Source organism: Neocloeon triangulifer, unplaced genomic scaffold, assembly GCF_031216515.1.
Source record: "Neocloeon triangulifer isolate White Clay Creek 2 clone unplaced genomic scaffold, ASM3121651v1 ptg000015l, whole genome shotgun sequence".
NCBI lineage: Eukaryota > Metazoa > Arthropoda > Insecta > Ephemeroptera > Baetidae > Neocloeon > Neocloeon triangulifer.
This window is the reverse complement of record NW_026775557.1, coordinates 4,852,470-4,875,235: the sequence shown is the minus strand read 5'-3', so window position 1 is coordinate 4,875,235 and position 22,766 is coordinate 4,852,470. Positions and strand designations below refer to the sequence as shown.

The 22,766-nt window shown below is 36.3% G+C and overlaps 3 protein-coding genes and 1 long non-coding RNA gene across 5 annotated transcripts; 1 reads left to right on the top strand and 3 right to left on the bottom strand.

Annotated features, from left to right (window-relative positions):
* Window positions 1-2,513: 2,513 nt before the first annotated feature.
* On the bottom strand, window positions 2,514-4,947 carry LOC132202424 (axoneme-associated protein mst101(2)-like). The gene is made up of 8 exons (XM_059629334.1): window positions 4,519-4,947; window positions 4,295-4,452; window positions 4,032-4,232; window positions 3,940-3,975; window positions 3,749-3,872; window positions 3,602-3,693; window positions 3,523-3,538; window positions 2,514-3,460 (listed from the first exon to the last, which is right to left on the bottom strand). The coding sequence occupies exons 3-8, from the start codon at window positions 4,227-4,229 to the stop codon at window positions 2,628-2,630; spliced, it is 1,299 nt and encodes a 432-aa protein (XP_059485317.1). The 5' UTR covers window positions 4,230-4,232; window positions 4,295-4,452; window positions 4,519-4,947; the 3' UTR covers window positions 2,514-2,627.
* A 184-nt stretch (window positions 4,948-5,131) lies between these two features.
* On the bottom strand, window positions 5,132-6,384 carry LOC132202651 (uncharacterized). The gene is made up of 3 exons (XR_009442390.1): window positions 6,331-6,384; window positions 5,361-5,493; window positions 5,132-5,304 (listed from the first exon to the last, which is right to left on the bottom strand). It is a non-coding gene; the product is annotated as an uncharacterized LOC132202651 (long non-coding RNA).
* A 7,370-nt stretch (window positions 6,385-13,754) lies between these two features.
* LOC132202350 (legumain-like) lies at window positions 13,755-17,028 on the top strand. 2 transcript variants are annotated; one of them, XM_059629202.1, is made up of 12 exons: window positions 13,755-13,857; window positions 13,911-14,072; window positions 14,171-14,268; window positions 14,490-14,571; window positions 14,626-14,711; window positions 14,850-14,988; window positions 15,471-15,540; window positions 15,599-15,717; window positions 15,772-15,945; window positions 16,017-16,130; window positions 16,482-16,646; window positions 16,805-17,028. In XM_059629202.1, exons 1-12 carry the CDS (start codon window positions 13,840-13,842, stop codon window positions 16,943-16,945), a joined length of 1,368 nt encoding a protein of 455 aa, XP_059485185.1. In that variant the 5' UTR covers window positions 13,755-13,839; the 3' UTR covers window positions 16,946-17,028. The 2 variants fall into 2 exon arrangements, with proteins under 2 accessions (XP_059485185.1, XP_059485186.1); XM_059629203.1 differs by having other exon boundaries at window positions 13,768-13,853.
* A 1,499-nt stretch (window positions 17,029-18,527) lies between these two features.
* LOC132202191 (serine/threonine-protein phosphatase 2A 65 kDa regulatory subunit A alpha isoform) lies at window positions 18,528-22,555 on the bottom strand. Its single transcript, XM_059628951.1, has 14 exons — window positions 22,420-22,555; window positions 22,220-22,320; window positions 21,842-22,033; window positions 21,373-21,592; window positions 20,741-20,901; window positions 20,531-20,686; window positions 20,360-20,467; window positions 20,146-20,309; window positions 19,809-20,092; window positions 19,602-19,756; window positions 19,397-19,539; window positions 19,241-19,341; window positions 19,121-19,177; window positions 18,528-19,002 (listed from the first exon to the last, which is right to left on the bottom strand). The coding sequence occupies exons 2-13, from the start codon at window positions 22,298-22,300 to the stop codon at window positions 19,167-19,169; spliced, it is 1,776 nt and encodes a 591-aa protein (XP_059484934.1). The 5' UTR covers window positions 22,301-22,320; window positions 22,420-22,555; the 3' UTR covers window positions 18,528-19,002; window positions 19,121-19,166.
* Window positions 22,556-22,766: the final 211 nt, after the last annotated feature.

Sequence of the window (22,766 nt, the reverse complement as noted above, 5' to 3'; positions counted from 1 at the left end):
GGCGCGGTTGGAATTCTGAAATTCAATCAGCGCGGCATCGAGACGGCGAACACGAGGAGAAAATTAAAATCGGCGGTTGTTGCGCCGCTCTCTCGGCTAAAAGCTCGGATTGCACTTTGTGAACTATGCGCGCCGTGTTTTCGAGCGAAAAGTTTTGTACCTCGGTGCTAAACACGCTCATGATCGTGTAAAAGCCTTTTCGTATTCGGCCAATGTGTGTAGTCTGCGTGTTTCGCGTCCGTCTCCCATCCCAAAGGGTTATTTATCGGTGTCGACGTGTCTCCGCCAAAACAGAAATAAAAAAATAAATAAACGCCAGACACACGAAGAATTGTTTTCCCTCAATTTAAAATATCCATTTTTGACGGTGAAAAATGCTGTCACTCTTTTCGTACACTTAATTTTCTTCAATTTATTATGATGCAAATTGTGAAAAAATAAAATCCGAGAGAAATTTAAACCCAATGCAAATTAGCGGATTTGCAATTCCAGCCAATAATTCACCGGCGCAAAAATAAATTTTATTCCGAAGCAAATCACCGCGGCCCCCTGGGTTTCATTAAAACGAAAATGTATTTAATGTGTTTATTCCCCGGCACCTGTTTTCAAATGCGAAAAATATATTGAGAGAGACAAGACAACTGCAGAGCTGTTGTAAAATTTTCCATAAATTACTTAGCAGCTTTTTTGCATAAAGCCGCGTGTAATTATTTATATGCATTAAGCGGCCGCTGGTGTGAGTGAATAAATAAATAATTTTCGCGCAAGCCACAGGTGAGAGATGCCGCTAAAATACACAACACTCGCATTTTTTGTCCAACACTCGCAGGACAACATCTTTCCTCCGTGATAGATTAAAATCTCGCCGCATTCGCGTGGAATTAATATACACGGACACACGTGATACTGGATTTTTATTTAATTTACATTAATTTTAATTGATAATTCATACGTATGTGAGGGCAATATAAAACGTATGGACAAAGTGGTTTCCGCCAAATAAACCTGCACAAATATTAACTTCTAAAATTATATTTTGTTGGTGGAAATTTACAATACTTTAATATAAATACATACATTTTTCGAATGTATTTTTAAAATAAATAAATTTTAAAATGTCATTCCAAATTGGTGTACAACAATTAACTTAATTTGCATCCAAATCTGATACTCAAACACAAAATATTGAATATGCGAGTAAAAATGTCTCAAAATATTGTCCGCACTCTCCGCAGGTGCTTTTAAAAATAAATAAAAATTGATTATAAAATTATATATTATTCGATATTATTAAACGACTTAAAATATTTATTTATATTATATTTAATCAAATATCAATAAAATTATTGTTTCCTGAAAAGCTTGGTGACTGCATTGTCTTCTTCTTTCTTGGAGCCATCAAAGTTTCTTCACATATGAAAAAAAATATTTAAAGGAAATTCAATCATATCAATAACATACACACATTAATTATTTTTTAAGTTTGCTAAAAATAATATTGCAATTACAAAACTGAAACGTGACATAAATGCACCTTGTTAGTAATAGACAAAAATAAACCTTTAATAACCCGCCCGAGAAAGATTATATTTTTTTTCTGCAAGAGCTCAGGAAGAACTATAAAACACACCCAAAGGGTTACAAGTGGAACAAAATCGCCGGCCGGCGTCGTGTCGTGTCTGTGTGGCTGCTCGGGCCCATAATGATGAAAAAATGGTCTTGTTCGCCGCAATTAGCTGAGTGAGTTGGCAACAATTGAGCAGAGAGCTAGTCGGCCTCATTATGCGCGTAGCAGCCGAGATGCGATATTATTATAAAGGAAATTTATTTTCATATAATACAAAGGGCAGCAGGCGCCATCGCCGCGCGCTGCTAACAGTGATCGATTATTATTGGCCCACCCAGTTGGCATTAAAAATATATTTTATACATTACAGTGTGCCCGGCCATATTGAGAGGCGAGCTGATGACGATAATAATAGCATTTCCAGCAGCAAGACGCGTATTCGCATTTAATGTATACGCAGAGCAAGCGGGTGCTGCTTGCATAGAATATTAATAAGCAAGAGCGACTTCATTAATGCGCCACTTTTCGATGTGGAGCCAGATTGGCGATGGTGCAAAATGATAGCTAAGCCAAGAAAATACTAGCCTATTGAATTAAAATGCCACGCACAGTTTTAATCTCAATTTTTTTTTTATTGCCATCAGAGTTTTCCGATATCAAATTATAAATAATTAGTACATGAATTCATTAAATTCAATTTTAACTTTAGGGAAAAGAGTGCACAAAATTACTAACCAATTGATAGTATTGTTAGTATTTGCTATTTAATAATAATGACATTTTTTAACCATTGTAGAAGCTAGGCAATATGACCAACATTAGTGTTGAGCAGGTTGCATTTTATTTTTCTTAAGCTTAACACAGAATTTATAATACTTGTAATTTAAGACGATGCAAGGTAATTTTTTTTTATTAATATGAATAATTCAAGCTTTTTGTATTGCAAAGAAATAATTTTATTTAATATTTAGTCAAACACACAACTTTCAATCACTATTTAGAAGAATAAAGAACGTTAAATCGTAGCCAAGAATTCATATCAGTGAATTTTCGTTAAAGCTCAAGCTAGTTTAATGTCGTTTTCAGTGTTGATTCGGGTTGCATCAGCGTTGTTACCGAGCTTCTCCTTTTTTACTTTGATGCCTCCCATTCTTTGACTCTCCTTTTTGCTGCCTTTTTTACCATTTGAGATAATTTCATTTTCTTTCTGTTTGTCTGCCTTTAAACCTTTGACAGAATTTTTACTTGTTTCTTGTCTCTTTAATTTTTTCTCCGCTGTTTTCTCCACTTTTCCATACAACTTCTCCTTTTTTACATTATTCTCTTCAACCTCTCCAGCCACAACCACGCTCTTCTCGTTTTTAACTTTCATTTCTTTTTTGACATATTTGGGCCCATTCTGCTTCTTTTCAATTTTCTTTTTTAATTCTCCCCTCTCTTTCTTGACCTTCTTTTCTTTCTTTCCTTTTTCTCTTTTCAACCCCTCTTTAGCGGTCTTTGCCTTTTTAACTTTTTTTAGTCCATTTTTCTTGTTTTCATTTAACTGTTCTTTATCCTTCTTTCCTTTCTTAATATTTTTTTCCTTCGTCTTTTCCGTCTTGACTTTCACTTTCTTCTCTTTTTTAGCCTTTTTTATTCCATTTTGCCCATCTAACCCTCCCTTATTTTTCTTTGCCTTCTTACCTTTCTTCTTATTCTCGTCTTTGCTCATTTCCACAATTTCTAGCTCATTCCCATTGATGTCTTTTCCCTTCTTATTGTAAGTAACTTTGACTTTCTTTAATTTCTTCTGTTTAGCAACTCCGACTTGCTTGTTCAATGCTTGCGTTTTAAATATATTGCAAGTGCATCTGTTGAAAAAGTTGTACTTTCTCATGCAGATTTTCGTGTTCACTGGAAAAGTATTTACATTAATAATAATATTTCATGATAACTAAAAATAAATTTCGTTTCACCTTTTGTTGGGCAATTCTGCATTTTGAAAGTTTAAATGGTAAAAATATCAAACATAATTTTAAAAATATTTTATTTTACACTTATTGTTTTGAGGACGACGCATTGTGCAATGACAAAAGCTTTACCAGGGCATGTGGATCTTTGGGAAACGAAGTCAGGAATGCTTAACCCTAGAAATTTTAATTAAATTTTTTTGAAGCAATGATTGACTTGTTTTCTTTGAACCTTCAACGATAGATATGCAATCTGTTATCGCTGTTGAAATTTTGGACTTCCAGGCGGCATCGGTTTGCGTGGTGGTCAACAAAGAGGTTAGCTTGGCGGTATCGATTACATTAGTAGCTGACATCTGAATAAAATTCAAATTTTTAACATGAAAGATGTATCAAAGACAAATGCTTTGAAATGAAACATACGGCCCCTTTTTGCTTCAAGTAGCAGTTGACGAAGCACTGAATTTTATATATCAATAATAAAAGAAATAAGCTAAATAATTTGCAAGACTCACAGCCCTTCTCCCCAGAGCTTTTTTTACTTTCAAACTTTGGAAGAGGATTGAGTTTGTTGGTGAGTTGATGAATCGCTGCTGCTTATTTAGCAAGAAAACATTGAACGCTTTCAGAGCACCTCTGGTTGCTCGGCAGGCATGGTCTGGCCCGTTAAAAGCTACTAGCGTTGAAGGCGGACTGACACAACATTTTGGCATAATCTGTTTGATGGATGAATCAAACAATCAATGAATAAATTGTCAGAACATCACATCTCACTTACCGCAAAACCCTTGGAAAAGCAATTTTTTGGTTGTAATGCACAATATGGTGGAATGGTTACTGTTGTTAGCACAGTAGTTGTTAGACCAGCAGTGGTGGTCAGCCCCGTCGTAGTTGATCCTATAGTAGTTGTTTGTCCTGTAGTAGTTGACCCTGCAGATGAAGTCGGCCCTGTAGTAGTTGATCCTGTAGTAGTTGTTTGTCCTGTAGTAGTTGACCCTGCAGTTGTGGTTGGTCCCGTATTAGTTGATCCTGCAGTGGTGGTTGGCTCAGTTGTTGTAGATCCTAGAGTAGTTGTTGGTCCTGTAGTAGGTGATCCTGCAAATGTAGTCGGCCCTGTAGTAGTTGAACCCGCTGTGATGGTTGGCCCTGCAGTTGTGGTGGGTCTAGAAGTAGTTGATCCTACTGTGGTGGTTGTCTCAGTTGTTGTCGATCCTGCAGTAGTTATTGGTCCTGTAGTAGTTGAGTCTGCAGATGTAGTCAGCCCTGTAGTAGTTGAACCCGCTGTGATGGTTGACCCTGCAGTTGTGGTTGCTCCCGTAGTAGTTGATCCTACAGTGGTGGTTGGCTTATTTGTTGTCGGTTCTGCAGTTGTTGTTAGTCCCGCAGTAGTTGATTCTACTGTGGTGGTTGGCTCAGTTGTTGTCGATTCTGCAGTTGTTGTTGGTCCCGCAGAAGTTGATCCTTCGGTGGTGGTTGGCTCAGTTGTTGTTGATTCTGCAATTGTTGTTGGTCCCGCAGTAGTTGATTCTACAGTGGTGGTTGGCTCAGTTGTTGTCAATTCTGCAGTTGTTGTTGGTCCCGCAGTAGTTGATCCTTCGGCGGTGGTTAGCTCAGTTGTTGTCGATTCTGCAGTTGTTGTTTGTCCCGCAGTAGTTGATCCTTCGGCGGTGGTTGGCTCAGTTGTTGTCGGTTCTGCAGTTGTTGTTGGTCCCGTAGTAGTTGATTCTGCAGTGGTCGTTAGATCTGTTGTATTTGAATCAGTAGTAGCTGGAACTTGTCGCTTGAATCCTAGCATCATGTTTATTTATGAGAAAATAAAAATTGTTTATGATCTCCTAACTTACTTTTTTTGGCTATGAAAGAATCATCATGTAATTTTGTTTCCTTGTTGTTCAACGGCCACACTTTTTCAGCCACATATTGTCTTTGAGATTCATTTTTATAATCATTCAACCAAGACAAATCGGAAGCCGATATCTTAAAAAAAATTATTCTAGATAAGCTAATTTCAAAAAGTGTACTGCCATTGTTAGTAAATATTGTGTTCAAATCAGTTAAATCCCTTTTGTCATTTTCATTCAGATTATAAAGACGTAATATATTATTTAGCATACTCATCGCCTTTACCAATTTGTCAATTTGATTAAATCAAACTATTAAAAAGAGTAATTATTGTAAAAAAAGAAATGAGGTAAAAGGTAAAAATTAAAAATAAAAATATATAGATATATAAATTTAATAAAAACAAACAACCCTGCTCTTATTCTCATTCAAACTCTACTACTGTTAGTAACTTGTTAAATTAATATGCATTAATTAATTAAATACATAGGGGAGATCTGCGTTATCGGCCTTTTGCCATTCCCAAGATAATAATGTTAAGAATATTTGGGAATCATCTGTGATAGAGGTGATAGAAAATTATATAGATCTATAGATAGGTATTAAGAAAAACTTTCTGTATGGACAAAAAAAAAGTTGTAAATTTATCAAATATTACTTACAAGGCAACAACTTTTGTTTAAAAAAACTAAAGTACTGCATACCTGTATTCAAATGCTGATAATTAAATTTAAAGAAAAGTTGACTGAGCATATCTAGCGAATAAAAAAGTTTTGAATAAATATTAAATCAGCCTTGTTTTAAGTTTACTAATGTATCGGTATTGTATTATTATACAGAAAATTTGAAATAAAAAAATCAGTGCGATTTGTATAGGTTTATTAAAAAAGGGAAAATGAGGAAGGTGGTTTTAAGACAAGTGGATTTAGGAGAAATTGGCGAATCAGTTAAAAACGTAGAAATATAGTTCACCTGAATCGGGAAGACTACCAAAATAAATGCAAGACACCTCATCGTACCAGAAAGTAAGAAACTTATGATGAGCGCACAAATTAGCGAGTCCTTTTATATGCAAGCCCATTTCTCCACATTTCATGCAAAATTGACCTGCCAGAAGTGAATGATCATTTGTAATGCTCAGTGTAGTAATTATTTCTTATCTTTTCTTTGGTGCTGTGACTGCAATTTTTCTTTCAGTCTCAAGAATTTATCTTTCGTCAAGATAATGTCACTAAACTAGCGCAGGCTTGAAGTTATTTCAGTCTTGAATAATTATTCTCTCCTGTTCAAGAGCCTTCTTCCTCCTCATTATAACAAATTATAGGAATATCACCTTGGAAAATAACCATAATTACCCTTAAAATAATTAGTGGTGGATAAAATTTCATAATGATCAATGACGCGTGTCTGTCATTTTTCTTTGTCATGTTGCCTTGGTGTAAAATTTTTATTTTTAAAAAGGTGTGTAGCTGAAACCAAAATTTTGTTAAAAAAGTAAGTCAATAAGCTGAAAATACTTGTTATGGAGTTTTGCCATTTTAATTATTTATTTAGTCACTTTTTTCTATAGGTTATATTTTGAGCTAACTCGCTCTATTTCCCTTTTTAAATTTTTCAGGCAATGTCTTTTAATGAATCAATAACAATTTATAAATAACTTCCATCCAGTTTAGCTTTATTAATTTTTAACTAGATATTGAAGACATTTTTTTTAATCAGGGAAACACAGGAGAATGAAGTGTCAATTCATATTGAAGAAATGGCAGAAGAAGGTTTTCCAACTTTTCCAATTCATTATTTCCTTCACTAGTGATTATTTTCATCCTTTCTTCAGTACATCTCCTCAACTTCCAGATAATAAAGCTGCGGTGCGCGGCTCAATAAAAGGTGCATGTCGTGCAAACAGACTCGGGGCAGACCGCCAAGACGCGCGGCCGCGGCTATTAAACGCACGCATATCTGCCCGTGTTGTCCCAGCAGCAGCATCTTCAGGAGATGCAATTATGCAGTAGCTGCAGGAATCGGCTTGTATAATTCCTTGAAGCTGCTTGAAAAGGGAAAATCACAGCAGGCTGTAATTGGCTCTGATCATTTTTCAGTACGCTGGATACAGGAAATCGGTATTTTGTGATGCACAAAGTGTTAAATGCGATGCTATGCAGCCTGCACGACAACTCACCTTAGCGGGTCATAAAAATTATAATAAAAAATTCAAAACTTAAAAAAAATAACCTTTCGAAATATAAATATAAATTTTTTTCCTTTTCGAATAATTTTATTTATTTTCTTCATTTTTCTGCTAACGCATGTTCTAGATTTTCGGTTTAAAAATCAGAAAACGTGTAATTTAGTTTCACCTCATCAAAAATTCAAATTAACAAAGAGGAAAAGTATTCCGCCGAGAGTGTCTCTCCACAACTATCATTTCCGCCGCAGATTGGTACCTCGTGTGTGGTTCTCCAAATATAATTCTCAATCTGGCTCTAATCGGACCCAATAATGAAGTTTGTTCCGAAAATACGTGCATTGTGATTCGAATTTTCGGTAGCTAGCGTATAATTTGTAGGGCCATATCGAGAGTGACTTATTACAGAGGACACGGAGCAGGAGGCAGGGCCGCGCACAACGAAACGCGGTAGCCTGATTGCCCTCTTCGCCCTTAGGGTGTCTGGCGGACGAAAGAAAATAATTATACAACAATCCAGCACACACGAGATGGAAAAAATCTTCCTCGGATGACAACCTGAGGGTATTAAGTGAAAAAAGGCCGAGGTATGCTAAGGGTGAACCTGTTTCACGGTCGCGCGAGTCAATTCGGTAGCTTCCAGGTGCTTTCCAAAGGGCTACTGGTTTTTCCTCTTCTCATCTCTTTCTCTTGCGCTGCTATATCTAATATGCAGATGAAACGGCCGATTTATTCACCAGCTAAGCGGCACCCAAATCGAAAATATTTTACGTCTCTGCACCTGACAGAAAACTCCCAGTAGTGCTTTTAGGGCAATTTAAAAAGTCACAAAATATCTCTTCATCGTCAGAGGTGTTTTTATGACGAGTATAAATAAATTGCCATATGGAATGCCACTCAATACTGATGTAAAATTTTAAATAAAATGTCCTCATTTAATGACTTTTTTTATTTTACAATATTTTATGCAGGTTGCCCATTTCCATTTTCTTGAAGATAATCAAATTGCCCTTAATTACCGTTGGAAAATATCAGCATTGCAGAATTTGCATACGACCTTTTATCTAATTTCAATATTAGAGAACTGAAACTTTTGTATTTTTAATTAAACTAATATGTTATATAAAATTGCTTTTAAGATAAATTTTACTCATGAAAAAGCTAAAAAGCCAATTATAAGGGATAAACAATTAAAAAAATAAATTTTATAATAAAAATTTTAATATTCCATTTTGTTATTATTATTATAATTTATTTATTAATTTATTTTTAATTTATTTGCTTACCATATTCCAAATGCAAACAATTTACTTGGAATATTGGCTAGAATAACTTGCGGTGGTGCATCTAAAAATGCAGGCGTTTGTATTATAACCAGATGGGCTTTGAAACGGAATATTGTGCACCTGATGATGCAGGAATAATCCCTTGCACTCAGTTTCAAGTATCAAGGTGCACTGCCTGCGCGCTTGTTATGGCTGGAAACAAATATTTTAAGACTTATAATCGCCTCGCCGACGAGCCAATATTAGGTTTCCTTTGGTAAGCTATTATTGAAAAAAGTCAAAGCCAAGTTCATCACACTTTCCGAGCCGAGCATTCCGTGGAGGGCAAAAAATAACAGTTCAGGCTGTCGGCTTTTCCTGCTTTCAAATTAAATTTGTTTTAAAAATTGTTGCTACAGCGTTACGCAAAAAATAATATCAGGCGATGTTTGGAAAATGTTCGGGGGGCTTAATTTGAAGTGGCTGAGATGTGTAGCACGTCAATTTTGCGTCATGCGAGTGTTTCGATTCGGCTTGGGCGAAAGACGACGACCTCATGCGGGAGAAGCGAATAAACCGCTCATTGTTTGTGGCAGAATCCGCGTCTTACTATAAGAGGATCATCGGCTAAGTGAGTGAAGAGAATTAAATTTATTTTCTCGGCCGGCTCGAAGATTATCAATCGGCCACCAGCAGTACCTGAGAAATCCGAGCCGAAAGAGATGGCCTAGGAATTACACCTACGGGGAAAATCGTTCTTAATAAGCAAAAAATCGCGTGCGTCGCTTTACGAGGATGATTATTATTTGCATGATTTGAATGGGCCGCACGTATGTGTGCTATTTAATTACAACATTTAAGAAAACATGCTCGAATTTTTTTATAAGACGATACCCATGTTTCCGATCTGAAAAAGCGGTTCGCTTCTGCTTGGGTGGAGTCTGCCGCTTTTTTATATATTCCTTTGAGAAAATTAACTTTAATATGCCGCCTTCGATCCCTCCCCTTTGAAATTCGCCCCCGGAAATTTTTTGTTAAGGATTTGTTGTCTCGCTTCTAGGAATGCATAGTTTATAAATTTGTAAATTCGTTGTTAATTTGTTATAAGAATACCAATGAGGACAATGAAATTTTCATAAAAGCTAACAAGCTGTAGATGTTTGGTTGCTTTACTTTTTGTTTGAAAAGCTTGAAATAAATTATTTGAAACTTATGAAATGCAAAACTCAAGCAAAAATTGTGAAATTAGATTTTTTTTTTATCATTTGACACATCTGATGTGAACAAATATTCATTTAATTTTTACGCAACAACATTAATCTGATGCTTGGAAAGTCTTTTTTAAGACTAAGTAACTTGTATCTTGTAAATTATTAAACATGTGAGAAAAACGAAGAGCCAAACCTCTTTTTTTTTATTTCACACAAACACGGATATTGCGCTGCTGCAATCGGATCAGCCGCACCAGTTGAGATAAAAGTCAGGTGGACAGACTTTGGGATTCAGAGTGACGGATGAACCCGAGCATAAGTGACAGCAAACTCACCTATTCAAAAGACAAAGCTGCGGGTAAAATCATAAGGGACCTTCCAAAGAGATCAAGTTATGTATTTTTACACAAGCAGCAGGTATAGCAGGGTCTTTGGTGTTTCGTCCCAAAAAACACATGTGCTGATTGCACACGTGAAATCGGAGGCAGAAACCACAATACGAAATTCGGCGGTATTTAATTTGATACGGTGGCATCACCAAGTAAATTCCTCCATCTCTTCACCTTTATCTGATTTACCCGCGCCCAGAGAATAAAAATCAAATATCATTCTAATCCACCCTTTTTGTTATTTTATTTCAATAAAGAGTTGCTGATATCAAATTCAATTCGTAATCAAGTACAAAGGAGATTTTAATCTGTTTAGAAAACATTTATACTCATTTGGCTGGAACAGACCGAGATCGAGAGAGCATCAAAAGAGAAACACAACGCCGAGACGGATTTGCCGCTGCTAGGGATCAGCATCCCCTTTGTGAACCTTCTGGTGCGCTGCAGTGTCAGGTTGCATACGTTTAATGAAGACTGAGTCTCTGGAATGAAAAAAAATCACATTCCTAGCCTGTGTGAAAAGTGAGCGAACATTTCAATAGGGATTTTGACTATAAATAGAAATAAATAAAGTTATGTAGATGTAATTTTTGATATATTATTCTTAATTCATAATTTTATATTTAAAGTTCCGTCAGAAGCTCGTGTAATATTTTTCTTACAAGATATAAAATTATAAAATAATATACTTTAATATTCTATTCCTAATATTGTAATATTAATAAAATTATGTTAGTGTTTCAAGCAAAAAAAAAAGAATAATTAATAATAATAATATTATTTGTAAAAAAAAAATAATAATAATTTTATTTTGCTTGGTCAATTTTGTGAAGAATATAATAAAAAAAATATTTTACTATACTTAAAAAATTATTGTAAATTGCAAAAAAGTAATTCAGAAATAATGAAAAACTTTGCTACAATAATTAAGAAAAAAGTTGATGATATAATTGAACACTTGAAAAATTATGCACAATATATTATTTTATTCTAAACTATGGTATGCATGGGGAACAATCACGGTCAAATTGAGGTTGGGCCGCAGCAAATCTTTTCGAGGGAATTTTCCCATGGAACAGACCTGTCTGAAATTTTCTAAAAGTGCGCGACGCTATGTCAGCACTCTTGGGGTATAATCACAGATGATGGCCACGCCGTACTTAATCGTTCATAATAGCCGCAGCTCCATTAGTGGTCGATTATCAAGGAGCCGCTTTTGCCTTATTAAAAGCACCGGGGCGAGCCGAGAGAGTCGCGTATATGGGTATTATTTTAATACGGCCGCACACTCATTTTATTGCGGCAGCGGCACTCTAATGAGGGCACTTTGGAACCGTATGCCGGTTTTATGAAGAGTGCTGCAATATTTTTCGGAACCAAATCAACAGGTATTCAAATTAACGCCGTATTAGCATAAAGCCGGAATAATATCACACCGTGCAAGCTGGACGACGAAACTAAAAAGGATAAAATGCGTCGGCAACCTGATACGCGGCGAGCAATAAAACTCGCCAACTAACCGCGCGCAGCGGTTGCGAAAATTCTGCTCCCTCGCCAATATATAATGTTGATGAATATGGATTTATTCAATGAGCAGCTCTGTAAATTATTCTATTAGGTATCCGTTTTGAGGTTTTATTTTTCACTGGCAACACGCTGAGATGTTTTTGCTTAAAATATAAAAGACGTTAAAAAGTGATTGAAGTAGAATAAATAAAATAATGTATTTAAAATAATAATAATCAGTTTATAAATTAAAACTTTTACAATCTGCACTAATACAAAGTTAGAAAGCAATCACGTAACCCAAAATTAGATAAAAATTATTCCGTGAATTTTAATTTAATCTTGGAATAATAAATTTTGCTTGATTAAGCATGGCAACTATCTTCAATAAAAATAAATTTTAAATGTCTTTAGTTTAAAAGAATAAATTATAAGATGTTTACAACATTTTTTAGTTGGTTTAAATTATGTTGTAATTAATATCACTTTTGAATAAAAAACCGAAATTAAAAATATTTAAAACACTAAAAACTTTATTTAAACAATTATATTTAATTTTTTTTCACATGAATTTTTTTAATTATATTCAAATACTATTCTTAAAATGTTATATATTTAATTTATTATACCCATAATATAAATTTATATAATATATTTGGTGTTCATCTGATTTTTAAATTGATACAAATTAAATGGAGCTTTATTGGTGGACTTGTCTTGTGCATATACATACATAGTTGCATACAACTAATTATCTTTTCAATATTTAACTATAGAATTAAGAAATTTGCAACAAACTATGTGATAACACCAAACAATTTGGAAATTAAAATTTTTCAGTTCGAAACTACGAAATTGGTCAAAAAATAATAATAATAATAATCGTCGTCGTGTTTGGTTAAAATGGTAAAAATATTTGAATGCTGCTTATGGTATAAACTATGTATTTACCACATTTAAGTAACTTTCGCTATCTTTCAATCTGAAGCTGTTTTCTCTGTTCCTCCCACGTTTGCTAAGATGAAAAAAAATTAAGCCCATTGGAACCCCTCCAATTAAAAGGATTATACAAAACAGCAGCAACAACACTTATTGTAATAAAAGGGGAAAATAAATAGCAAGCTGCTCTGGTCGAGAAAATTTCGGGACGTGTAATTATCCCATCAGTAGTTTGGTTGGGCAGGCGCATTATTTTTCAACAACGCGCGCATTCATTCTCGCTGCTACTCGTGTAATTTCTGAGACGCCACAAACCCTTACTTAATTCGGCTGCCCTTTTCTTTTCTAATTCTAAACGCTCTTGAATTATACCGAGCGAGACGTCTTGCGCATTTTGAGTTGGATCAAGTCCGGCAAAAGGCGTATTCGTAATTGCGGTGCCGTGCGAGAGCTGAGGCTCGCCCAAAATTTCTATAAACAATCACGTCCAGTAATGAAAAAAGGGGTTCTAAAAAGATTCATGCTTGACCAAAGAAAATATTATTAATATTATGCGTCTTTCATGTAGTATTTTAATTAAATTGAAAATTGAAAATTTTGATGCAGTTATCGTATAGTTTAAAAAAAAATTTAAAAGCAAATAAATTACTTGACAAAGAATTACATCCGTTTCCACAAAAAAAGAAAATAATTTTAGGCAAAAGTGAGTTGGTAAAAAAATTTAAACCAAATTTAATCTATTAAATTAAATTAAATAAAAAAAGAGATGTAAGCTTTGATATCGGACGAAGACGACGAGATTAGGAAATAAATTAAAACAAATCACGCTGTGCGCGTCGCGTTGAGAAACACAGGCAGCACACGAGCTTCCCGCAGCTCGCGGATGAGCGATTGAGATTGAGTGTCGCGCTTGTTTAAAACAGAGGGGGCAGATTGATCTCTGCAAGTCGCTTCGATTAATCAATCCCGATCCTCCGCTCCTCTGCATGTGGTGCTCTATGCGAGTGATAATGACGACCTTTATTTATTTCTTTATTTATCTGTTTGTTCCGCACAGTGGCTGCTGGCAGTTAGGATGTGGCGCCCAGTTGGTTTGGTCGCGCTTTTTTCCATCTGCGTGGTGGCCGAGGCCCTTAATTCGCAGAGTTTGCCTCGCAATGGCAAAAAGTGGGCTCTGCTTGTAGCGGGATCAAAGGAGTTTTACAACTATAGGCACCAGGTACTGACACTTCCTATCTCTTTTTCTCCGTCATTTTTTTCAGAATATTTTTAGATATGAATATATTTCATTTTTTAATTCTATGCAAAATTTTCAAGGCTGATCTTTGCCACGCATATCAGATCCTTCGAGGCAATGGAATTCCTAATGAAAATATCATCGTAATGATGTTTGATGACATAGCTAACAGCAAAGAGTGAGTTTGTAAATTAATGTCTAGAAATAATTACGTATTTATTTAAATTTTTTGTTTTCAAATCATTTAAATTATTATATAAAAATACCAAAAATTTAATTATTATTAAAAACAATCAAAGATCATCACTCCTGAATAAATCTGATTTTGATGTAACTAAAAATAGTAAATATACACGAAAAATTTTCAAATAATAAAATAGTTGGTTTCATGTTTGATAGAAATCCAACGCAGGGCGTGATTATAAATGAACCTGGTGGCTTCAATGTCTATGAAAACGTCCCCAAAGACTACACTGGAGAAGTGAATTGCAATTAATCAATTATTATATTTTCACGTAGGTTTTCAAATTTTTAGGCAGTTAACTCTTCGACCTTCCTCGCAGTTTTACGAGGGGACAAGGATGCGGTCAACGGAATCGGCTCTGGTCGCGTTTTGGAAACGTAAGTTGAGGAAAAACTTTTAAAACTGTCAATGATTATTGCGACGGTTTCTGATAAGAACAAGAGGTCACTTGTGAGCGAGCAGTGACCCTATGTTGAGAGTCGAGCGTGTAACACGTGACTTTCGATTTCTTTCAGCGGTCCCCACGACCACATCTTCGTCAATTTCGTCGACCACGGGGCTCCCGGCTTGCTGGCCATGCCCTCGGACGTGCTCTACGCCTCCCAGCTGCTGACCACTTTGCAGGAGATGTCGGTGCAGAACAAGTTTGCAAAGGTCGTCTAATTTTATATATTCATGATGTTTATTTTGGTAAACACAAAAAGTTACAAAATTCGAAGTTCTCTTTGCATTAAAGTGACAGAATTAAACAGAATTCCGGTATAAAATTAAATATAAAATTTATAAAAAAGTGAAGCAAAAATTAAATATTTATAAAAAACATAATATTAGTACTTAATATTTGTTTATGATGATTTTACAAAAACATTTTTTTTTTAGTACATTATTTTATTACTTTTATTTTTACTACACTAAATTATTAAGCACAATTAAAAAGCTTTCATTTCATTTGTTACTTATCAAAATTTTTAACTTTGAATTTAAAACCAGGCCAACGCCAATTTTTAATAACATGAATTATGGATGAATGATACAGCCCAAGCCCAGTCATAATTTCCCTTGATATATAATCTACCTCCATTGTCAACTTTCATTTTTGAATTTCTTTTCTTTCCCTAGTGAAATTTTAATTTCAGATGGTCCTCTATGTTGAAGCTTGCGAGTCAGGCTCTATGTTTGACGCTCTACTTCCCGACGATACAAACAGTTGCATAAATTCAAAATTAAAGCCAATCTTGATTCTAAAAATTCAATTATGCTTCAGTTTTCGTTATAACCGCGGCAGATCCGCACGAATCGTCTTACGCCTGTTACTTCGACAACCTGCGTAACACCTACCTAGGCGACGTGTTCAGTGTGATGTGGATGCAGGACACGGAGCAGGTTCAACGTTAATTTTTAAATATTTTAATCAATCAATATAATTATGATGTGTAGGAAGACTTGGGTCGAGAGACGTTGCACCACCAATTTGAGGTGGTGCGATCGCGGACGAACACGAGCCACGTCGAGGAATACGGAGACTTGAACGTGGGCGCCTCTTTGCTCAAAGACTTCATCGGCTCGACGCCGGTCAGCAGCTATCGGCGGGCCATCAAAGCGCCGCTCAAAGTGAGTGTGATTAATCAAATTTCCGATTCGTCAGATTGACCGTTTGTGATTACTATTTTTTCGATCGTCAGGACGTCGTCTCGTCTCGGGATGTGCCCATCGAGATTGTTAAGAGGAAAATGAGGGCCGAGTTAAATGCCACGCGGAAACACGAGTTGCGGCAAAAACTGCACAGGATGACAAAGGTAATGTGCAAAATTATTTATTTATTAACATGAAAGTGCGTGAGAATTATTTTAGTTGAAATTTAAATTTAGTTTATTGATCTTAAACACAAATAAAATAATACTTTAAGACAATAATTCTTATAGCAATTTTGCATTTAGAAGCAATAATGTCCCCAAATAATGAAAATATGGAAAATGATAAAATGAATTTAATTAAAAAAAAAAATTTTAATATAAAAAAACTGAAAATTTGCACATTTCCCTAGAAAAATAATTAATGTATTTTATTAAAATTATAAACTATTAAAATTCTATTTTCCATTGACATGAACAAAAGTGATAAATCGTATTTTAAATTATTTTTTAAAGCACCGAAAAGTGATGGTCAGCCAGTTTAGATCGATCATCGAGGCGGTGGTCAGGTCCAAGGACAAAGTGGAGAGCATTATTAACACAAGGAAACAGCTGCGAAACCTCAAGTGCTACGAGAGACTTGTCCAATCATATGACAGATACTGCTTCAACATTGCTGAGGTAAAAATATCCTTGCAATTTTTGAATTATCCAGAAAGATCAAATCCACAGTTTCAATAATTTTTACTTTATTTCAAATTTGTTTAAATCCATGCAATTATTATCTTCCCCAATGTGCCATTAGTTAATTAATTTTTATATAAAAATTTTTTTTGCAGAATTCGCACTCGCTGAGCCAGTTGTACATGTTTGTGAACGTCTGCGAAATGCGACTGCCCGTGGAGGAGTTCGTCCATGCGATCAAGATCACCTGCAGAAACAATTCGCAGTCCGGATTCTTCACAGACACCGTTGTTTGAAAAGTACAATATTGTATAACGGCCACCTTTGCAGCTAGAGAAAAATACAACGAGAGAAAAAATACGACAATCGTTATCGATCGTTTCTTTTTTCTCACCCAAGGCAGACACCCGACGGTGCACTTAAGAATAAATCCTGCTTAATTCATTCGCGGCCCGGCCGAGTGGCTAATGAGCAGTCTCGCCATCTCTCAAGCTGTCGCGCGTCAAAGGCGTATCCCCGAAATTCAAGTGACACGCAGCGGTAAGTTCCGAAAAAAAAAATGAGATCGGCCCTTCTGATAAAATGCATCGCCGACGATACTACATTGTGTCTACTTAGTATGTATGAGGGAATTAATTACGCCGTTCAAAGAAAGAATTTCGGTGTATGGAGCGCACACCTCGCTCTTGATAATAATTACGACGAATTTAACAAGTGCCCATATCAGACCGGCCGCGCTAATGACATCAATCAAAGTCACCTTCTTTTAACTTGCAACAAAATGAATGAAACGAGATGCCCGCCGATAAATTGTACTTCTAAAATATTATTCATTATTGAAAAGCGCCGGCGGATACATTATCAAGTTCGGGTTTTTAAAAATCAAAATCGTCACGGGTGAAGGAACGTCTAAAATAAATAATCGCAGCGACAGGTGTCATCGCAGCCTCTTGTCCGCCGATTTTAAGTCAAAGTGCGCCGCTGATATGAAAAGGAGACGCTTTTTTGGCCGATCCGTCTCTGTAAGTTTGACGCCCACGAAGAACCAAAGTGTCGCCAGATTACTGAAGGAGAAGCAAATTCAATTTTACTAAAATATATATCCTCAAATTTTTAAAATCAATTTTCAATTCATGAGGAATAAATATTATCAGAGTTGCAGATTTTTCCCCAAACTTGCTGAAAACATGTTTATCGCTGCTTTGTCTTATTCAAAACTGAATTAAAGCAGGCATATTTGAGTTGTCAGTAAGAAACAAAGACAAATCATCGGCACTTTTCATTATAAAAGATCAATTATTTCAATTAACACGGGTTAATCACGGTCAGGATCATGATGCACGGCGTTTAAGTGATAAAAAATGACTCATCATTAGGATTTTCGTGATACCGAGCGGCTCCATCACGCTCGAGAAAAATTAATTTGACCCTCGTGCGCGTTCGCCAATTCATCAACAGTTGCAATACTTTCTAAAAATAATTTACCCAACGTATTATATAGAAGATTGCGCAATTTCTCGAGAGTTCCGGATTGTTTCCCAAACAAAAACACATCTAAAATATTTTTCATTAATTTTGGCAGTTCGCTCTCCCCGACTACCGAGTCAGAACATTAAAATGACCCGTGACCTGCTAAAACATTGCTCAAGGCAGCCCCCCGATGGGCACGACGCCGCACTCGAGTCGTGATACAAATTGGCCATCATTTGACACGACATCCTCTATCTGGCTAAGTGATCGCTGCTGCAACACTTGTTCTTTTCTAGCTGAACAGCCACTTGACAAATAATATGTACGACTCATAAACAGCAATTTAATTTGCGAGAGGATTCCTGTCAAATTGCATGTTTGTGGAGAATTTTTATAAGACCACTTGTGTTATTTTTCAGCAGTATCTCATTTTATTCTTAAGTATGTTTATTTACACATCGGAGCAACAAAAAGTTATTTGTCAAGGTACAAACAAAACTTAACATTTATTTCGCAGAAATTTTTCTAAACTCTGTTTGCTTGAATTATTAGATTTAGTCCTGACGAGGATGATAACTGGTGCACAAAATTACAAAGAACTGCTCCACTATGACTTTAATTTAAGTTATTACAATTTTAAATGTTTCGTACATGTCTCGATACATCATTTGCTCAAATAATTACTCTGCAACAAAACTATTTAACTTAGATCCCTTATAAAAGCTTACGAGTAGTGTTAAGTTTCGAGAATTAATGGGGAGAAACAGTCACCAGTGAAGGACAGTGTGGTTGGTTGAGAACAAAACAAAATTACGATTCTGAATTTTCAACCGGCGTGGTTTGTTTTCAATGTCGCACCTGACAATGTGACTCACTTTCCCTCCTGAAACCATAATTTTTTCCAAACTCAGTTTTTCTTCTTCAAATAAATCAATATATTATGAATTGAAATTTTCAAAGCTTATTTCTAAAAATAGTTCTATTTTAAATTTTGTACTTACATTATGATGGTGGTGTCTCTAATTTGAAGTGTTAATTTACTGATGCTTAACCAAGGGCTGAAAGTTAAGTTGAATGTTAAAATTAAGTTTTTAAATGGTAATTCAATTGATTTTAATTACCTGGAATACCTGAAATTGCTTCTGTAGCAAAATATTTAACATCCACGTCTGTGTCTCCACTCAATTTGTCAAGAACAGGTTTTACTTGTCCTTGGAGACAGCTGAAAATTTTAATTTTTTTAGCAAATTTCCTAAATAAATATTTATTATAACTACCTCATATCAAGAATGGGTCCAATTTTTTGCAAAGTTTTGGCAACGTTGAACCTTACATTGGCTACATTATCCGACGCCATGGTCAAGACAGTGGGGAGCATGTGCTTTGCAGTTATGTCTGGTCCACACGCCTCTGCAAGGACCTGTCAAAATAGCATTGATAATATATTAATAAAGTCTAGCAAATTTTATTAAAACAACTCACATTAATGCAGAACAGACAAGTCATCCTGTGAAGGTAGTTTTGATCTCTGGACATGGCGATCACCTTAGGGATCACTGTGCTTTGTGCCCACTCAGGTCCGAACTTCTCTACCAACTTTTTCAAGTTGAGGGTTGCTGCTTCTCTAATGGCGAAAACTGCAAATAATTTTATTAAAATTTTCTGGTTTTCAGAAAAAAGATTATTTACCATGATCAATGAGCCAAGTCATGCACAGAGTGTTGAGTTTCTCGTCGAAGAACTCAACTCCGAGTTGGCCTGCCAGAAGGGGCATGTACTCGATGATGGCCAAACGAACTCTCCACTTGGCGTCACTGGCTAGCTCAACAATGGCAGGCAACAGTGACTGGGACAGTTGCTGTATTCCTATGACCTCATTCACGCAGTCCAGGTTGGAAATTATGTTGAGACGAACTTCCGGGCAGTCATCCTTGAGTTGCAACAAAAACAGTGGCAGAAGGTGCTCTATGGTGCTGCAATTTAAAACCGTTTCAATAACCATTGATTTTGTGCTGGAAAAGCTTACTTGTATTTGCCGAGAATGGGGCTGAGACCCATAATGACAGAAGCAAGGGCAGACTTGACATGCTGGTTGGGATCTGCAACCAGCTCCTTCACGTAGGGCAGGATGTTGTTCATGATTATCGACTCCTGCTGGTACGAGTCCAGATTTTGACAGAAGTCTCGAACCTGAGATTGTAATAATTTAAAAGATGTTAAGTTAAATTATTAAAACTTACTTTGTGAGCGGCCGCAGCACGAACTTCAGCCTCGCAGTCCTTCAAAAGAGACTGGAACGCCGGCACCAAATCTGTCTTTGTGATTTCCGGTCCAACTGCCTTTTGCAGCTGCAATTCAAAACAATTTGATAATAAGTCAATTAAGTGGATATTATTATGAGAAAAACTTGCCTCTGTGAATTTTTCAGCAACCATGTAGCGCACGCGCCACGACTTGTCCTCTGCGCACTGCCTCAGGGTGGGCATGACCAGCTGCTCAACGTCCTCCTGCTGCAACAAAGTTGCAATGCTGACGCAGGCCTCGACAGCCAGAAGACGAACTGAATCCTAAAGTTGCAATCAAGTTTTAAACAATTCAGATCTTCAAAAGATTAATCTAACCTGTTCATCCTGGGCTAGGTTCACAAACATGGGGATGAGGTCGGCCTTGAGGTACTCGAGCTCGACTACTTTGGCGAGTTCGCCCAACTTGGTGGCAGCGGCGCGCCGAACCATGGGGGTGTCATCCTGACACATGTTGCGGAAGTTGTGACGCAAATCGGCTGTAATAATTTTATTGGATTATCATGACAGCATTGAATCACTGAAGGAAATGGCTTAAAATTGTGAAAGACAAAACGGTCTTGAAAAAAAAAACAAGACTTGACAGCGTAACCATGATACATAAAAATTATGAACGTTCAAGATCAAGAGTATTGAATATAGAGTAAAAGAAAAATAAATGTTTGAAAGCATTTTTTAGCATTTTAACAAGCAAAATTACTAAAAAAAAATATTTTGGAAATCTCCTTACAAAATGAACTGCATAATAAAGAAAATATTTAGCCTTGACATGGCTTAGCCTAATTCCATTCATGAATCTACTTTGAATAGTAAATCTTTTGAAATATTTCCAAAACAACTCAGAAATACACGACATTTAAGTTATTTATTATAATTATCACTTAATAATAAAGCTTTTAAAAAATTATGAGTTATCCCATGGCACTTTTTTATGAAGTTTCACTTCCTACCTTTCACGTTGGCAGAGACTCTGGGGTAGCAGACGCTGAAGAGACCACAAGCTGAAGTGCGAGATGTGAACCAGTCACCAGCAGCGAGACGCAAAACCAGCGGAACGAAGTGGTTCTCCAGGTCTGCTGGGCTGTGCAGAGCGCAGATTTGCCGCAGCGACTCAACTGCCCTGTCTCGAACCACAGTTTCCTCCACCGTGGCCAAGGACTCCAGTGGTGGCTGAAGAAAAATATTCAATTAATTAAAACTTTAGAACAAAATCAATTTATTAAATATAAAAATATAATTAATTCCAAAGTTAAATTCAATTCAAGAACCTCAACTGGGTCTCAAAACAACTCTTTATAAATTATTTACATATGTCTACATAAATTTCAAAAATTACTTCTTGAGCTTCAATTATTGCAAAATGCCCGTTCATACCGAAATTAATTGAATAATTTTACAATTTTGAATTTTTTCTCATACCAGTAGACAGTGGACATATTCAGGCCCGCCGCAGAGTGGAGTGAAGTTTCCGAGCTGCTCAGCCAACGCAAGCAAGACTTCGTCTTCATCGTAGATGGTCTCAGTGAGGAAAGGGATGAGCTCGCTGCGTGTGCGCTCGACGCCCAGCGCCAAGGCGATTGTGGACAGTTTCTTGATGGAGTTGAGACGCAGCTGAAATTAATTAAAACGCTGTGATAATCGCAGTGTAATCAAACAACGAACACAATAAGGCGGCATGACTAATAAGGAAGCCGATAACCTTGCGTCGAGAAATCACGTCCGCGGGTGAACGCGGACGGGCCGAGTTCGGCTCAAATTTTTGCCCGTCGGCAAGAACTGGCCGACAGGGTAAATTACCTGAATGTCCTCGTTCTTCAGCTCGTCTATGAGGACCGCAATCGGGTAGAGAGAATCGTCCGCCGCATCGCTCGCTGCCATTTTGAACCTTTGTTCGGGCGCTGTAATCCGTTTTTCTAAGGTAAATACCACGAATTTCGGCTAAAAGGTCAGACAGGGAGGCGATTTTCGCCACGTCTTGTCAAGCAGGGAGGACTTACGGTCTGGGCACGAGTTGAGAAGGAAGAATTTGATAAAATAAAGGACACACCAACGAACGTCACTCCTCGCGACCCTCGATTATACACAATACAAAATTTAGTTGACAAAGATCCGGCGTGGGGAGCTGCGGTCGCTTATCGATTTGAGCACAACTGTTTTCTGATTGGTCAACGCACCAGATTTTCTCAGTTTTGGCGCTAAAAGCACGAGAACGTCGTTTTTGCACTATAAAAATATAAAATATAGTAAATTTGTAAAATATAAACAAAAATCATATAATATGAATAATGTCCCAGTTGTTCCTTCTGTACAATATTTTTGTGCACATTATATACAAAGTCTGTAC

What these genes read in the sequence shown, in the direction of transcription:
- LOC132202424 (XM_059629334.1), bottom strand. Translation starts at nt 4,229, where the DNA reads ATGCCAAAATGTTGTGTCAGTCCGCCTTCAACGCTAGTAGCTTTTAAC. An exon ending in AAGCTCTGGGGAGAAGGGCT is followed by an intron (nt 3,976 to 4,031) that starts GTGAGTCTTGCA and finishes TATAAAATTCAG; the next exon opens with TGCTTCGTCAACTGCTACTT. An exon ending in TTGCATATCTATCGTTGAAG is followed by an intron (nt 3,694 to 3,748) that starts GTTCAAAGAAAA and finishes TAAAATTTCTAG; the next exon opens with GGTTAAGCATTCCTGACTTC.
- LOC132202350 (XM_059629202.1), top strand. An exon ending in TTTACAACTATAGGCACCAG is followed by an intron (nt 14,073 to 14,170) that starts GTACTGACACTT and finishes AAAATTTTCAAG; the next exon opens with GCTGATCTTTGCCACGCATA. An exon ending in AACTGCACAGGATGACAAAG is followed by an intron (nt 16,131 to 16,481) that starts GTAATGTGCAAA and finishes TATTTTTTAAAG; the next exon opens with CACCGAAAAGTGATGGTCAG.
- LOC132202191 (XM_059628951.1), bottom strand. Translation starts at nt 22,300, where the DNA reads ATGGCAGCGAGCGATGCGGCGGACGATTCTCTCTACCCGATTGCGGTC. An exon ending in TTGCTGAAAAATTCACAGAG is followed by an intron (nt 20,468 to 20,530) that starts GCAAGTTTTTCT and finishes TTTGAATTGCAG; the next exon opens with CTGCAAAAGGCAGTTGGACC. An exon ending in CTTGTCTGTTCTGCATTAAT is followed by an intron (nt 19,540 to 19,601) that starts GTGAGTTGTTTT and finishes CTATTTTGACAG; the next exon opens with GTCCTTGCAGAGGCGTGTGG.